General features: G+C 40.9%; 1 protein-coding gene across 1 annotated transcript in view; it reads right to left on the minus strand.

Moving 5' to 3' along the window:
* Positions 1-500: 500 nt before the first annotated feature.
* The window catches only part of chst15 (carbohydrate (N-acetylgalactosamine 4-sulfate 6-O) sulfotransferase 15), a 33,165-nt gene continuing 16,660 nt past the window's right edge, over positions 501-17,005 (minus strand). Inside the window, exons 2-8 of the mRNA XM_056366490.1 lie at positions 14,117-14,707; positions 11,947-12,286; positions 7,965-8,108; positions 4,649-4,805; positions 3,383-3,539; positions 1,793-1,940; positions 501-1,016 (exon numbers count right to left, since the gene is read on the minus strand). Of these exons, the coding sequence (XP_056222465.1) occupies positions 817-1,016; positions 1,793-1,940; positions 3,383-3,539; positions 4,649-4,805; positions 7,965-8,108; positions 11,947-12,286; positions 14,117-14,557 (1,587 nt within the window). The 5' untranslated portion in view covers positions 14,558-14,707 and the 3' untranslated portion in view covers positions 501-816. The remainder of the gene's footprint in view (positions 1,017-1,792; positions 1,941-3,382; positions 3,540-4,648; positions 4,806-7,964; positions 8,109-11,946; positions 12,287-14,116; positions 14,708-17,005) is intronic.

Raw genomic sequence — 17,005 nt, forward strand, 5'->3', positions numbered from 1 at the left:
TTCAGTAGAAGAGAGGAAATTATTATGAAGACTATATCAGAGTAATTACATGCCTCCCTTTCAGAAAACTGACTCACTCAACTTCAATAAAAAAAACAAAAAAAATGAATCAGTTTTCCCTTAATCTACAGTAACAGTTTTTAATATGTTTATACAGTACTTCTCTGACTGAAGTCTGCATTCGAAGAAAGCATTTATCCCATTTTGATATTTTTATTTTTAGCATTTGTTATGTTATTGCAGCAGCAACTGAGGCAACTTTAGGATTGCAACTACATGTATTTCCCAGTAGAGGGTGGTGGCGTTTCAATGGTCACTTGTGATCTGCTCACAGACTGTGCTGTTCAGTTTTTCACTATATGTAAGTCTGCTTGGGTATATGTTGTGTCAGATAAAAAGAATGAAAACCATGAGGTCTCATTTCTTTAGTTCTGTGAGGCAGACTATCTGATTAATCAAACCAAGCTTCAAATTAGAACACAGGACTCTGTTTTCATATCTTTGAATTCACTATTTAATTTTATACACCTGTTCACAAAAAGAAAAACGATCAAGACCTGCCAACAACTCTTTCTCTCTTGTATTTACTCACTCTCTCTCACTCAAACACACACACAAAATCACCACACTCTCTTGTGCTATTTTCTATCTTTGATTCATCTCTGCTTTTATAACTTAAAAAATAATTTAAATAAAAAACCATTGATTTTTAACATGGGCACTTGAGAGAGATGAAACTCAAATGAAGGGGCTGGCTGACACATCAGTGGTTTTTTTTCTTCTTTTTTTAACTGAAGTAAAAGGGAGGTGGATTGTTCAGAGTTTAGAGTTATTCTCCCACAGGAAGGAGTCATTCCGGAGCACTTTGGCCAATTTCTCGTTGAACGGCGTGTAAAAATCCCGCAGGATCTCTTTAGTGATGGGCAGCATGGGTCCCAGGTTTTTGTCAGCTGGCCTCCTGGTGTTTGATGCTGGACTTCTTGTGATATCTGACTCTATTTCCTTTGTCAGTGGCCCTGTAAAACACATACAAACACTTCTTTCACATCCCTTCTTTCTTGGTCACTTCAGATTTTTCCACAAGCACTAAACAAATGGAAGAAAATACAGCAAAAGACACTGAAATGTCACCATGTCTCAGCAGTGCTCTGAGCAGAAGATTTGATGCTTTGGGAGGTGATCGCACCTCGGCAGCCCTTTGAAGAGCTAAGTCTGAGCTTTGGGGCAATTAAACTGTGGGATGAATCAGTGAGACAGAACCAAGGGGCAGACAGGGAAAAAAAAAAAAACTGTATTTGACTCTTGCACATATACACTGGCCTGTTACTAACAGCAATCAATTCAAGTATACCCAAAGGAAAGGCTGGCACCTTTTGATACTGAAAGTTTGGAAAGTGTTAGTAAGTGCAGAACTGTATGTGAAGGAAGTGTAACTTTCTTTTCTAAGCTAGCAGGCTGTACACAACTTAACACTTAAGAATCAGCAGAATTTTCTAATGCAGTACTTGCACTAGTCAACACAAATGAAGAAAAAAGACATGGTTCTATTTTCCATTTGAAAGTAGAAATGCAATGCAAAGCAACTGAGATTTCAACTTCTCAAATCTGTCTATCTCACTATAGATTTTCATACACAAGCTTTTAGATCAATAAATCCCTACTGTCCGTGGTATGTATTTAACATTACATATTCCTAGTTTTCTTTACAGATCTGTTGTTTAATGTTAATCAGATTCCCTCACAGGGAATGAGTGCAGTCAAGGTCACATGTTGGGATGTGTTGGTCACTCACCCAGGTTAAGGAAATCAAAGACTTTGTGCATTGTGTATTTCCTATTAGAGGCATGGTCTTCCAACCTCAGTACCAGAATCTGTTCCCTGCTGAAGACGGTCAGCCAGTCCATTAAGTACACAATGTACAGGCCGACTTGCAATCTGACCTGAGGACACGAAACAAAAGAATCAATGAGAGGCAATCAAGAAACTTCCCCCTATGCTGAGGGACATGGTGGTAGGTGCATGCATGGTTAAACTTCTTTAAGTAGATGAACAGGGGGAGGGAAGGAGAGATGGAGGGAGGGAATTCCACCAGCGTTCTCTTTCATCTCACCCCCATGTTTTCAGCTGGGTAATGCTAGCTACCATGTGGGCATAAGAACATGTGCTGATGTCATGTGGTGTGAGTAGTTGATAGATATGAGCAAAATTCTGCATGACTACCTACCAGTGGACCAGATATGCACTTTAATACCCCCACATGATGTTATTTTTGTTTCACTCGGTTATTGTGATCCTTTAATCATACATTTTCAAGCAAAACATTCGCTGGCTGTAGTTTGTCAAATGTTTTATATATTATGAATTTAGGACTGTTTGTCAGCTTGGGGAGGTTATTATGGGCAAATTCATCTATTATTTGACATTTTTGTAGATTGACCAATAATACAATTCATTAAAAATAATCCGGAGTTGCTGCCAAAAAAACCAGAGGATTTGCAGGTAGCTTAATTGCTGTTGAAATGGATTTTTAGATTCCCTTGTGACAGTTCATTGATGAAGAGTAGGCGTAAACAAAACACCTTGTAACTGGCAAAGAAATTATCTGTGTCCTTTTGCCCCTTTAGCAAAATTAAAAGGACTTTCAGAGCAAATGAAAGCCAAGTAACTCTTCCTTTGTTAAATCAATTTAGTGAAGGTCAATCATCTTCTCATGCTGGTGTTTATTCATCTTTTCTCTCTGGACTCTAATCTGAGCTCTAAAACTTTTATCAAGGAGCCACAGGCATGACAAGACTGCTGTAAGAACAGCTGTAATGCTTTTCAAATGGTCTAATAACTCTGAGGAGATATTAGTGGATGGACAATTAGGCCAGCGGCAGAGAGCAAGCACGCTCCCACAAGGCCATATAGCTTGTCAGTGGCAGTTGGAGAGGAGGACCTCGGAATACAAGGCAGCTTGGAGGGGGAGCCAAAAGAGGACGGGCCGGATTCCTCCTCCTCCCCCTCTCAGCCAGTCTGCCTCAAGGCACTGTGGGAAAAGCTGGCCAGGGGCCCAACACTGGGGCCCTGCACTGGCTGACACTAAGACTAAGTCTGTTTTGTGAGTAAGGAGGATGCTGGTAAACTAGGTTTTCTGGTACAAAGAGAGGCTGTAGACGCTGCACTCCTCAGCAATTCAACAGAGTCGCCAATCCCTTTCATGAAGTCGGTCCTGCAAGCTTTAGCATGTGCTAATGAAGTGAGGATTTCACTCCATCTGTCTTTTTTACTCCTTTTTATATTTCTTTGTTCCCACCAGCTAATTGGCTGTTCACTAAATGCCTTTCTTTTTTTGTTGTTTAGCAGGGCTACGAGACTAAAGCAGGAGGGAGCGTAGACTCACTGGCATGGCATTGTTGACAGTAGTGTTGTACACACAGGAGCGCATTGTGTACTCCGTAAGGCACCCCTCGAATAACTGCAGCGATTCTGACACCTTCTCGTGGAAATCCTCCGCAGACTTATTGGCAATACCAAAGTAAAGGTAGTCAGAGTAAAGCCTGCAAGACAACAAAAGAGACACTCTGTAAACAAATTTGAACATGAGGCAGACAATGAAATTTCACCTTTTGTTGGATGTGCAGACTGTAAGGCTAATTGAGTTTTTGGTTCTTAGACATATGCTGGTTTTTAAAAGAAGCGGACAGGTTTAAACAGGTTTTATTTTTTACCCATATTTTGCATCATAAAAAAAAAGTTTTTTGTGCAGCAACACAAGCAGTGATCACTACTTTAAACAAGACGCGGCTGCAATGTTGACAGCTAAGAAAATGCTTCCAGTAGTACAAAGTAAATAAGGAAAAAAAAAAATGGGAGAAAGCACAAGTCAGCTGCTGATTATACAACTCGAGTCACTCAGAGTAAAAAAACAAACAAACATGATATATGTATAAATATATAAATATATATATATATATTTTTATCCTGAAAATAATGAGCCTTATGTATTGGCAGTAAACTCAGATCTTGGTGAAGTTTTCTTTATTCGACTGCTAATCTCAGCTCTAATGATTCAGTAAATGTGTCTGGTGCCTCATGTAATAAACCAAAGGCCAAACTATTTTGCAAGTGTTATCTTATTGATGTCAGCCTGTATATAAAAGGAACACCAGAAACCCATGAACCATATAAAGGTAGACGGTGTCTGCACTGAAGAGATGCCTAGGTTGTAAACAAGTCCCGCGTTATAAAAATTCATTTCCCTTAGAGCTGCTGTAGGGAAAGGTTGCACAGGCTGTGATTTGACAGACAAAGGCAATTACAGAGAGCATGCTCAGACATTCTCTTAAGTAAAAATCAACATTAACAGCATAAAGTAATCCCCAGTTTAAAGAGAATGCCTCGCAGGCGTTCAGCAGTAAGCTCTCCACGCGTCTGATAAAGGCGTCATAATGAGACTTATGTGACAACCAGACTGAGTAAAAGGCAGCACATCTTCTGTGACCACAGGTCTTTTGTTGCCTATAAACAAGGGAAGGTATCTGTCTGTATCTGCACTATAAACAGTCATGATGGAGGCACAAAGGCGGCGGTGTGCGTGTCAGAGCTGGATCTGTATCGTTACAGGTTGTTTTTTTTTTTTTAGGGCAGTGAAACGGATCACTCCCACCTTTCAACTGGGTCCCTGAGCATAACGATGAAGCGGGCATCAGGCTGCAGGGCGTGAACAAAGTCCTGGATAAGGAAGGGAGGCTCTCCCTCTGTGGTGTTGTCATAGAAATACACCCAGGCGTTGTTATCCCACATGGTGGACGCGCTGGCTTCTCCTGCAAAACACACCCACAGTGGTTCAAATAAAAACACAGCCGCAGACAAAACAAAACGCACATGCACACATTTATATGTTTTTCTCCCTCTTTTGCTTTGCATTTGATGTGTGTGTTGTTGAATATACAGAAGGGTCACTGTTAACAGATTTTAACCAAACATGTTTTACAAAACAGCATTTTAGTTTAAACTACAACTATTTTGATAGATAGATAGATACTTTATTTATCCCCTAGGGGAAGTTCATGTGTCCATTAACAGTTAATAATAAATAAACAATAATAATAAATTACTCCACATCCTTTGGCTGAGTTCTTGTATAGTCTGATGGCAGCGGGAACAAAGGATCTCATGAACCTCTGTGCTCTGCAGCGCAGTGAGCTGAGACGTTTGCTGCTGCTGTAGCTGATTCTCTGTCCTGCCAGAATGTCGATAATCAACTCATCCTTTTTTAAGTGATTTTTCAAGCAGAAATGCCAAATATTTCATGCTTCTGGTTTGCAGCTTTTCTCTTTGATATTATAAATTGAATATCTTTCTGGACTGTTGCTCAGACAAATCAAAAAAATCTCAAGACAGCAAGAAAATAATCTACAGTTTTTGATAATGATAATAGTTGTTTCTTGCAGCTCTAATATATAAGCCAATTTTAAACTTCATTTTCTTTTATTCAAAAAGGTTGAAGCATGTAAGAAATAATAAATGATTAAACTGCTGAGTGTTTGCACTGCTAAAGTTATTCATCTAATATTCACCTTTATTTGTATTATTGAATGTTTTGTCTGATTTTCAATCATAAAAAAAAAAAATCTATATAAATGGATAGATTCCCCAATTTGTTTCTTTGGAAAAGCACACAGCAGTAGGTCATAAATGCATGTAAGTTTGTTTCAACAATCATTTCTATAATCGCCTCTGAATCGACGGTGTAACTATCAGACACAGCAGGCTCCCTACACACATGCAACAAGTCAATAAAAAAGATTCTTGTGCAAGTGCACAAACAAAACAAGTGAGAGTAATTACATCTCCAGCTGTGAACAAAATTATGGAATGACTGCAATCCACACAGTGACCGTACTGGTGCTCATAACATGTCAGAAGACATTGTTTTCTCCAACAGTTTGAGAGCCGTAACTTTATCAGGCTGTGCTGAGAAATGATATCCAGGATTCATTAGGCTGTCTGTGCCTTCATTATCCTCTTATCTGTGAAGTGAAGCTGTGATGTATTTGGAGGGAACACAACGAGGGGCCTTATCTGCCTCCTTTTCCCGGAGAAAGGGATGATAGCCAGGACCTATTTTCTGTGATGACAACGGTGAGAGTGAAACAGGATCGCTGCTAATGCTGTTATGCCTAAAATGATACACACTGTGATCAAGTCTATTTAAAGGTCTCCATGTCCATTAAAAGGGCTTATTTTGCACCACGGGGAGAGGCCGTAATAGGGCAAACAAATGGAGGAGCCAGACCGGCGTGCCTCTGGTGTTTCACAGCGGCTTGGTCTTGGCCGGCGGTTGAGGAGAGTCAAAAGCCCAAGATCCTGGCCACAGGCCTGCACCTTGCTGGGCTCTCCCAGGGCATGGTGTGAATACTGAGCGGGGCTTTGGCACACTCCCCCCCCCCTTACAAGGATTATTTATTTAAAGAGGGAAACAAAACAGGGCGGCATGCTAAGCTGCGCTCAATGCACCAACTCAGTCCAGTGTGAAAAGGCTATTGTTGAAAACTTAAATCAGTTTTTCTTTGCAGCTGAGCAGTTCTTTGAGATCGTGTTTGGATGACAGGAAAAGAAAGAGACAGATGGAAGCAGAGGGGCTGGAAGTAGGATATGCAGCTAGAGGAAGGAGGTTTGTAAGACTTCTCCACCCTGCTGCGGATATTATTGCTAGTCTGACACAAAAAAAAAAAACCCAATAATTCTTTTCTACGGCACTTTATTGAAGTGGCTAAGTGAGGCAGAAGGAAGTCCAATATTATTAAGTTGTTAGACCTCTCTTTAGGGCTGAGTCACTGGCTCTCTTAAAAATCACAGTCACTCTCTGGAGTGAGAGTAGCTGCTACAGAGCAGCACTGTGCTACAGCCGCTCTACCTGCTGCTTTAATAGCAGCTTTGTAATATTGGAGGCAAGATTACAAGTGAAGTTGTGGGGAAGTGTCGGGTCACCTCTGAGCCAAACGCTATTGGCTGCAGCCTGATGAGGCCATGGAGTACTGTCATTCCACGTTCCACACAGATCGCGGCGCTGATACATGACCTGAGTAACTAATATGAATCAGCAGAGGGAGGAGGGCAAAAGCTGCTCTCTGACATGATGTGACACTTTGACAAAACAGGAAGGCAGAAAGTACACCGAACAGGAAATGTCTGTGCAGCTAAAACCGCTGAGAGATCTGATTAGCGAGATGGTAGAGAGTGTTTTACATGGTATCATTGTATCTTGTTCTTTTAGCTTCCCACTAACACGCACTTGTTAAGATAATCAGTGGTGCTTCATGGGAATAGAAAGATCACGTCAGAATGTGCTTCTCTTAGGGTTTGCTGAGTTTCAAGTGATGCTTTGTTTTACTCTGTGTGAAAAGCTCTGTTTGATATTTTGTGTCTATGTAAAAGTTCATCTTAAAACTAGGGTTGATATTTTAAATAGAATTAAAAATGGACTCACGTTTTGATTGGTCATTCATGAAGATCAGTTTTTAGGCTATTTGCATAGGGCTGGTGAAGTCCTAGTCTTTAGTATTGTCAATCTGCCGATATTTTCCTAAATGTTGATTAATCATGTACTGTATCTGACACGTTGAGATCACAGCAGTAGCATACTAAATCCATTTTTCACAAGCTACTTGATCCGAATACTGAAGTTCCTGGTTCAAAACTAAATTAATTTTTAAGCTTATAAAATATCCATCAAAATATTTTCTGTGTAAGAGTTCCTGTGGATTTGACCTTTGCATTCTTTATTTTGGTTGCTTTTTAACATCAGTAATTTAGGATGTTAAGTTTATCCATATGGACAGAAAAGGTGACATGCTAACAGGGAAGTGAATTAGTTCAAAAACTTTAGTTATGTGGCACAATTTATAATGAATTCAATAGGTTTCAAAATGATTTGTAGTTATTATTAAATTTAAGTGGATTGACTGACTGCTGCTCACCTATGATGATGTTAGGCTGGCTGGGGCTTCCACTGGCATTTGCTGTGAGGTTGCCTTGGATTTGGTAAGCAGCCTGATCGAACAAGTCCAGGTAGTCTTCCACTGGGTATCGATCATGGAAGCCCTCACTGAGACGAATGATACCTGGCGGGAGAAGAAGAAAGGGATCATGGATACATTTTGTAGGGTGCAGTTATATCTCCAGTGCATATTTACTTCTGCTGGCAAGTTATCACATCTGATATTTTGTAGAGAGTATGGTTTTCTTTATGCAGCTGCTTCAGATTAGACATGGTTTGGGTGGGAATCTGCAGCACTGAGATGGGTGTGTATCCATCAAGCATGTTTTTATTCCTGCCTGCCCTCTCCCCTTCCTGTGTCCCTGTGATCACACTAAAGACGGTTGTTAGCTTTTCTGTGTTGCCCTGACTGCAGGGTGACCTAATAAAATCAGATCCAATCCAAAATTCAGCAGGGAATACTGTCTCTGCTCAGCTTTCAGTGTTTCCAATTAAGGGCCGATGTCAAGTTAATGCTTTAAATGTAAGACTAGCAAATGTGTTTTCCATCCGAGCTCCTGTGGTCTACAGTATAATTACAATTTACTAGGCAATTGTGGTGATTCAGTGGACTTAGGAATATCCATGCACCATAAGGATAATGAGGTAGCTCAGGCGTCTGTTACTCTCAGTGATGCTTTGATGGTGTCGCAGTAAAATACCTTTCTCTAGTTAGAAGGAAAACATGATTAGAAAACTCTAGTAAACTCTCCTCACAGCCAGCCTGCATCATTATTCATCCAGAACGGTCACACTCGTATGAGGTGTGATTGTGCTGGGGTGTCTCGCTTCAGGGCTTCTTTCTTGCATTTTTTTCCCCCTCTCATCTCCACACTTTTTTTGATATGAATGAAGCGTCACACAATTTTCAAATAGTCTGTGTTTCTTGATGGGTACTGTATGAGGCAGATGCATCTGTTTAAGATTCAAACTGTTCCTCAAAGAAAGTTATGCATCGCGGGTAGCATCAAATCACCTTTTCACAGCATCGGCTGAGTGAAGCCTCGAGGGGGAATGAAATAAATAAATACAAAACAAGACCATTTGAATTCGGTGTTCTCAACGGATGTCTTAAGAGAAAAGTGCTGATTACCAGCGCATAGCCTTGAGTGCAACACCAGAGGGGATAGAGAGAATGAAAGAAAGTGACAGCAAAGATGAAAGCATGGGGAATGGGGGGGGGGGACACAATAACTGAGAGGGACCTATGTCCTTGGGATAGAACTGCATTTCCTGCTCTGCAACATCACAAGGCTGCAGAAAACACAAGCACAAGGCAGGCGAATTAAGACAAACAACGCATCCACATCCCGCAGCTTTATGAGGTTCAAATAATTATCAACTAAAACCGAACGCGGCATATTAAAATAAGTACTGCATGCTGACTGATCAATCCACCAATTAGGGTTTGTGAGTCTCAGAGGGATTAGGGGCATCGTCAGCAACTGGATGAACTTCAAAAGGATCAGTTTGGCTGCAACAGTTTAAGCCTCCTTTTTATATTTGCAGTAAGAATTTTGGATGAAATTTTCAATAAAATAAAATTTGTCCAATACTTTGTCATACCTTCAATAAGTATCATGCCAAAAACCCCTGGGTGAAATTATTATTGAAATCATTAAGTAATTTTTAGACAGATGGCTCCGGGCAAAACAAAATGTATGTATCAGTCATTGCTGAGCAGAAGAATAGTGCTCATCCACAGAGAAATCACCATGACAATTGAGTCCTCATACTGCGCTGATGTGATACTGCAGCTGCTGTTCTTAAAGGAGAATTATGAGATTATCTGCACACTGTATGTACGCATCTTTCAACTCCCTATAAAGTCATTATCTAATCTGACTTTATTTCATAAGATGAGCTGACTTTGAACAGAGCCATCAGACGAGAGGCAGATCGGTGCCCTACAGTTGAAACTGCTGCTCTTTGCATCACTTTTTTCTTTTTTTTTTCTTCCAATACTTCTTCACAAATGCAGACACACACGAGTGATACACACACACACACTGACTCACACTCCTGATGCCTGCCTCTTGAGCTGCTGAAGATTCTCCATTATTCATGAGTCTTAATGGCTGTTTCAGTTATAAAAGAAACAAAAAAAAAAAAACCATGTAGGTATTGGGGATGATTTTCTTTCTTTTGGGAGCAAAAACTAAGACAAAATTAGAATCTTAGCCTACTTTAAAACTGTTCCTTCTACTCTGTACACTTAATTATCAACTATAATTGATTTTGAAAAAATCTTTCAGATCTAAGGGGAGAACAGATACAAAATCTTCTTCTTTTTTTATAGCATCAATAGAAAAGTCCACCAAATCAAACTAAAGGAGGTATGAGACAAAGCATACGTAGGTTAAATGAGGGTTGGATTTGCATGATATTCTGTGCAAATAAAATCTCCCTCCCAGATCTCGCATGGCTTTTAATCCCATCTGTGGTGGTGTGGCGGCTCCTTTTAACATCACAGATGCTCATGGTGAAGGCAACACACAATGTGGCATCCACACATTTAGATGGCAGAACCGCCGTACGACCAGATGTCTGCTGTGAGGCGGCTCTTACCTCTCAACGCGCAGGTTGAGGGTTTATCTCTTTGTTTGAGTAGATGACATACTGCCACCTGTTCAAAGGCTGAAAATGAAAGCCAACAGTGTGAGCCAGAATTGTGGTAGGAGGTTGAATGTGTCTTAAAAAAAAAAAAAAAAAAATCTGAACTGAGACAAAATAGTCTTTAATAGCTGATGTTAAAGTGTAAACCAGCTGAATGGAGAGAAAAAGCATGAAAATATGGCTCTAAGAATTTGTAAAACATGCACAGCTCCCTCATGAAATGATTTGCTGTCTAATTAAATAAATTATAGCTGTTTAAATGAGAGTATAAAATCCATGATGTGCAGAGAGAAAGCTGTAAAATGAGGCGACAGCTCGCAGCTGACGTAAGCAAATCTGTGTTTTGGAGATGTGTTGTGCAAGTTACCTCACTTTGTGCTAAGCAAGCACAGGAAACAGCGTACCCATCCGCCCACATATGGGTTCAGAACATGTGTGGCGGCTGTAACTTGTTTTCATGTGTTCGTTGCGAGCGGTTTTCAACCACAGAGATAAATCTAAGTGACGGATGATGGTGAAGCGCAGTTAGTCTAGATCCTTCTGTGTATAGTCCTGGTTTAGCCCGTAATGAGTGCCGTCACTGCATGAGCTCAACCATCTATGTACCGTATGATGCCAAAGCTGCAAAGCACAGGTTGGGGGGGCTAAAATTCAAAATGTTGACTGGAAGTAGCAATAACTATTGTAAATAAACCATTAGAGCTGTAAATTTGGGGCTAACAACTCTCAGGTAGAAAATAAACAGCTTAAGTTTATTCTCATGCGCAGCACAAGATGGGGTCTTGAAAATTCATTTCTCGGTTAATTGCATTGGGAGATTAAACTGCGTGCATCAGAGATACTTAATTTATATCACATTCAGGGCTCACATCCAGCTAGGTTTCACATTAAAAGAAATACATTGTGGTTACAGTTTGTGGTATATTTGATGTAGAAAAATCTGTTTTACAATGTGACGTTGTCAGTCAATACCCTAAGCACTTTCCATCCAATTAGCTACTAAAATGTATAAAAATCATGGAATTCAGTTAACCCAATCCTCACTTCAGAACAATATGATAATTGTAAGAATACAGGAGATAAATTTAATTATGCTCATGAAACAGACAGGCCTGCCTTTTGGGATGAGACCCCTTGAAATGTTTGTCACTGAGTGCTTTTCTTAAGCTCCCTAAGGTTTGGCTCTGCCAAAATGATATACTGTAGAGAGTCACATTTCACACTTCTAATACTCTTGGGCTCTGTCTCATTATTGTGTACCAGCCTGGAGGCCTCTATCACCGCAGATTATAGTTTTCTTTACTCACCAAACCTCTTGCGGGTCCACCAGTGTGGCTCTTTGAAAGTGGTGAACTTGACATCCGGGTGCAGCCTCAGTCTGTCATACAGGTCCGTTGTGCCGCACTTTGGCTGGCCAATGATATAGAAATAAGGAAGGCACCGCATACGGTAGAGTTTCCCGTCATGGTGAAACAAGTGCTCTCGGAAAGTGTTCCTCAAGTGCTGAAACACGGTCCGGAAGCGCTTCGAATAGCGCGCGTACAAATTTGTCCTGTATGGGTCCGAAGTGATATTCCCAGTGTATTCCTCATACCAGCAGGGGTTCTTGACGCTAGGTAGGAATTTGCGGGGGATAACAGAAAACATCTGTAAAGGCAAAGAAAGGCAGCTGAGTCAAGATGTGCTGAGTCAACGTACTTCCCAAATAACAAGATGAAAATATTCCAGGCAAAGCCTCCTGAGATTATCTTTGCTAAGGCTCCACAACAGAAGATAAACAGTCCAGACACTTCACAGATAAGTAAAAGAAGAGATCTGTTTAAAGAACAATTTAAAAACTTTTTTGTATGTGGGCCACTGTTGTGGCAGGTGTAGACAAACACTGACTGTGTGGGATAGAAGTACATGCTGATGAAAAGTTTGTACTGGGGGATATAGTCTCTAGAGAGGCATAGATCATTTACAAACTGACTTTTACTGTTGTGTCAGCTCTGAACTATGGGGTAAAGTTCTGAGTTTTTATTTGAGATTGTTTACATCCACATCAGACTAACAGTGTAGGAACAGGTTTTTATACACAGAACATGATAAGATGTTTTTGATATTTGAAATCAAATCCTTTACATTCAGTGTCTGTCTGAAGGCTGCATTGAACAGACATCAGCAGACACTTGGTATCTTTCCTGTTGATGCTCTGCTTGGCCTTTTACTGCAGCAATTTTCCCTTATCTGTTTTTTTTTTTTTTTGCCTTCAATCTTCTTTCATTCCACTGTTGACTCACAGTCCTTATGCACTGCCCTTAAAACGGCTACAGGTCCTTCATTAATCGCCCTGTATGGATGTACACACCCGTAACACTTCAATCTTATAGTGTAGTTATTTCATTTGTACAAAGTGCTAGACACATGTAAAAAAAAAAAAAAAAAATGGAATAAAAAGCAAATCCGTCCAAGGGCTGGGAAATTAACCGAAAAAGTATCACAACCCACATTCACCGACTTAATCTTGCTCATGTCGGTAATCGTGATATTGATTTGAAGACATATTGCCCAGCCTTAATCTGCTCTAATACTTTCTGATAGCAGTGTAAATGAACATACATGCAGCCTGCACTGGGGGAGTAAAGCTGCTTCATATTCAAGTATAGAAGTGAGGCGATATATATTTCCGACTCTCTTCTATACTCACATTTCAAAGTGGTTTTTCGGTGATCAAACACAACAAAGCCCCATGTTGCTATGACTCTCTCGCTGCCTGTGAGACACAGCTACTTTAAGAAAGAAAATTAATGGCAGATCCATCCACAGATGTGGTATTGATTGTCCCACGGTCACACTCTACTATTCATTAGCTTGTTCAATAAGAAATTAGTTGTGTTGCAAATAGCCCTGGCACAAGCCATTATCATTAGGATTAACAATTAATTGAACCAGGCTTTGAGGTGAGACGGACACTGCGAGAAAGCCACGGGGGCCCATGTGTTTGATGACTGTGGGATGACTTTGAGCTTTAAATCCCCTCTGAAAAAAAAATTAGGTAGAGACATATATGCAATTAACTGTGGTGATATGAAGTGTTATACAAGGTTTTCAGAGCAGGTTTATCTCTTTATAAATTAAATTAGAAACTGCAGCCGGTGGGGAATTGCACCAGTGTAGCTGTATTGAACCCTGTGTAGACAGCATGTAGACACGAATACTGATTTGAATCACCTTTTCACTAAGCATTCAATTACGCTGTGAGACACATCTGTGATTGTCAATTAAAATAGAGATCAATATCATGCTGGGCCTGGTTTGTAATATGATTTAAAAAAAAAAAAAAAAAAAAAAAAAAGAGTTAACATTTACACTATTCATTACACAATCAATCTGATGATAAAATTACATTTTTGATAGAATTTGCATCCTCAAGATTTTCTTTGAATACATTAAATGAGAAATAAGATGGATGTATAGTATGTTTTGGCTACTCACATGTGGTTCACTGTTAACCAGCGCCTTAAGCTCTGGGATCTGTCGACTGCTGCGAAACTCCACCTTGGATGTGATGGACTTGACAACAAGTTTGATATGTGCATAGTCCTTGACTGAGGAGAGGTTAAAGGCAAAAGGTCCCGGGCTGACCAGGCTGCTAAAGTGGTAAGGGGAAGGGGTTAGGAGGAGGCCCTTCTTGTCTCCCGTCAGAATGTACGAAGCCATGATGAGGAACGTGACGGCCAGGCCGAACAGGAAGCTGTAGAGACGGATTTTGCGAAAGCAGCCCAGGGTGCTCCATCGCCTCGGTAGTTCCCGTTTCACCTCCAGGACTGCGAACAGGTTCATGGGCGTGTCGTCCACCTGCAGGAGCAACGGCCTCTTGCGGTAGTCATCTGCTGCTGAGCCCAGCAGGCTGTATTTGTAGTCCATCTGTGTCATGGTGTCGGCAGAGTCCCAAGTGTCACAGCTCAGACACAGGGAGGCGTTATGTAGCAGGAACCAGCCAGATAGGAGGTTTTGAGATGGGGCCTACAGTTGATGTCCATGATGGGTTGTGGGAAACAGCCCACCTTATCCAATCACACTTTCCTGGAAAGAGGAAATAAGAGAGATGACCCATCATGTCTGGGCTGATGCAGCAACGTCCAAAAATATTTGAAATAACTCTTTGTTACCACCTACGCTTTACTGTGTAGCAGAACTTCCATTGATGCAATACTGTGGCAAAGAATAGACAGTCACACGCTGTTTAAGTGCTGACTTGCATTTAGTGTCTGCTTCCTTTGGGAACCAAGTTGTCACCAAGGCCAAGATTACATTTTTTTTCCATTTTAGTTTCACTGTACATTTTATACCTCAAAAGGACGTCACCACATCCCTTAGTCTCTAAGTAATCTCAAAGCTGACTTGTGAAAGCAGTTGAATGATCATGCAGCTGTGTTAAACTCAGTTGTTGTAATATAACCTCAGGCTGTACAAAGAAAAATAAATTGACAGCAAAGAGAAACAGTGAGAAATTTATCTGCTCTGAATATTGACAAGGAAGTATCAAATCATCCTGTAAATGGCAATTCACTTCAAAACATTACAATTTCTGAAAAAAATTTCCCTGTGACTAATGAAAGAGGAAAAAAATGACATTATGCAAGGTTAAATTACTGTTTTAATGGGACAGCATAGCACCACCCTCCCCAACCTCACAGTCCATCTTCCCATCCTCCCGTGCGTCGGAGTCACAATATGGAGGGAGCGATAAGGACGAGGGATGCATTCAGCCTAGTAACTACCAGGCTGCATGTCATACTCTCCTGGGGAGAGACACGAATATAAGAGATACCCGGTTTGGACCGGAGAAGGGATTATATTATCAGAAAATGGTATTCCTCACTGTGAAGTCACATGGATCAACAGTCGCCCACAGATAAAAGAAGGGCCAATGTCTAAAGGGTGAAAGAATTGGGGATCTTTAATGATAATGCACCTGCAGGAGCCACGTCTAGTTTTATCCTTGAGGCTTTCTTTGTGTCTGGAGCTGAGCCAACATGGTGGCAGTGAAATACAATATAGCATAATGACAAAAAGCCAACAGAGCTGAGGGTCTAGGGCGCTTTTCAAAAGATGAGTACGATGTTTGGGAATCGGGCTGAAGCCCCTGGTAATGTTTCACACCATCACACTTGAAACTGCAAATGCATACAGTCGTGAGGTTGATGTATGTTATACCCGCAACCTGCTCCAGCTCGCATATATCATGAGATAAGGGCACTATGGAAGTGAGTCATCGCTCCTCCTCACAGCTGCTGATATTGTCTGACACCCCACCGACCCACCACCAACACCACCCATCGCACACACCCTTTGCACAACTCTGTATTCATGGAGCTTGCGGCAGAGCTGATAAGGGGGTGGCTGGAGAGCTCCGGCCTACCTGCTCAAGCGGTGTCATTTACCCTCAGCAGGGCCCTCAGCAAAACACCGTAGCAACGTCCTCTCCAGGACACAGGTGGAGAAAACAAATGAGCCCCCTGCTCTGAAAAGATTTCTAGCCCTCAAGAAGTTTGTCCAACTGCAACTTCAGTCTGAGAAAAAGAAAATGCTGAAGAATAAAGGATTCACTGCAAAAAGCTGAAACCACAGTCAGATTAATATGTTTTTCGCTTTTAGCTAGAAAATGAACCTATCTTCTGCGGCAGGATTATTTTTATCACTTCACAGAAAAGAAATATGAGAGTGAGAGTAATGGATTTTAAATTACGATAGCTACTTCAATTAAAGTTTTGCCCACACATTGTAGATGGTGTATCAGTGCTTCTCTTGCATGAAGTTCACCAGAAAAAGTATGTACGTCTTATTATTTAAATACTCTGTATTTCTCAAACTTTCCAAAGCAAGGAAAGCTTCAAAAAAAGACTAAAAGGTTTGCTTTTAACAGAAATGTAATTACTGCAGGTCAGATGTCCCGTTCCATCACAGAGATGGGCACTGCACTGTGTAATCAAAGTGCTAAAAGTAGAATGACATTTTCAGGATTGTACTTTGGTAACAAGCCCACTGTTTGCTATTGATGAGCATACGCGCTCATCTGTAGTCGTCATGCCATTAGCACTTATTGACTGTCTGCGTCCTTCATCAAGTGAAGTCAATGGGGTGCTGCTCGTGCTCAAGGCTATTTAGCGCAACAGGAAGGAAGAAGGGGGCATGAGGGTTAAAGATGGAGGGAGGTAAAAAGAGAGCAGAGAGATGGGGAGAAAAAATAGAGTAAAAAAAAAAAGACTGTCATTGACGAGAGAATGTCACTCTCAAGGGAACTCGCATCTAAATCAATCAGTCAGCTAAGTGAAGCAGTGGGCGACTGGCAGCTTGACAGGCCTGCTCTATTCATAAAGC

The sequence above is a fragment of the Seriola aureovittata genome, chromosome 21, assembly GCF_021018895.1.
Source record: "Seriola aureovittata isolate HTS-2021-v1 ecotype China chromosome 21, ASM2101889v1, whole genome shotgun sequence".
In the NCBI taxonomy this organism is placed as follows: Eukaryota; Metazoa; Chordata; class Actinopteri; order Carangiformes; family Carangidae; genus Seriola; species Seriola aureovittata.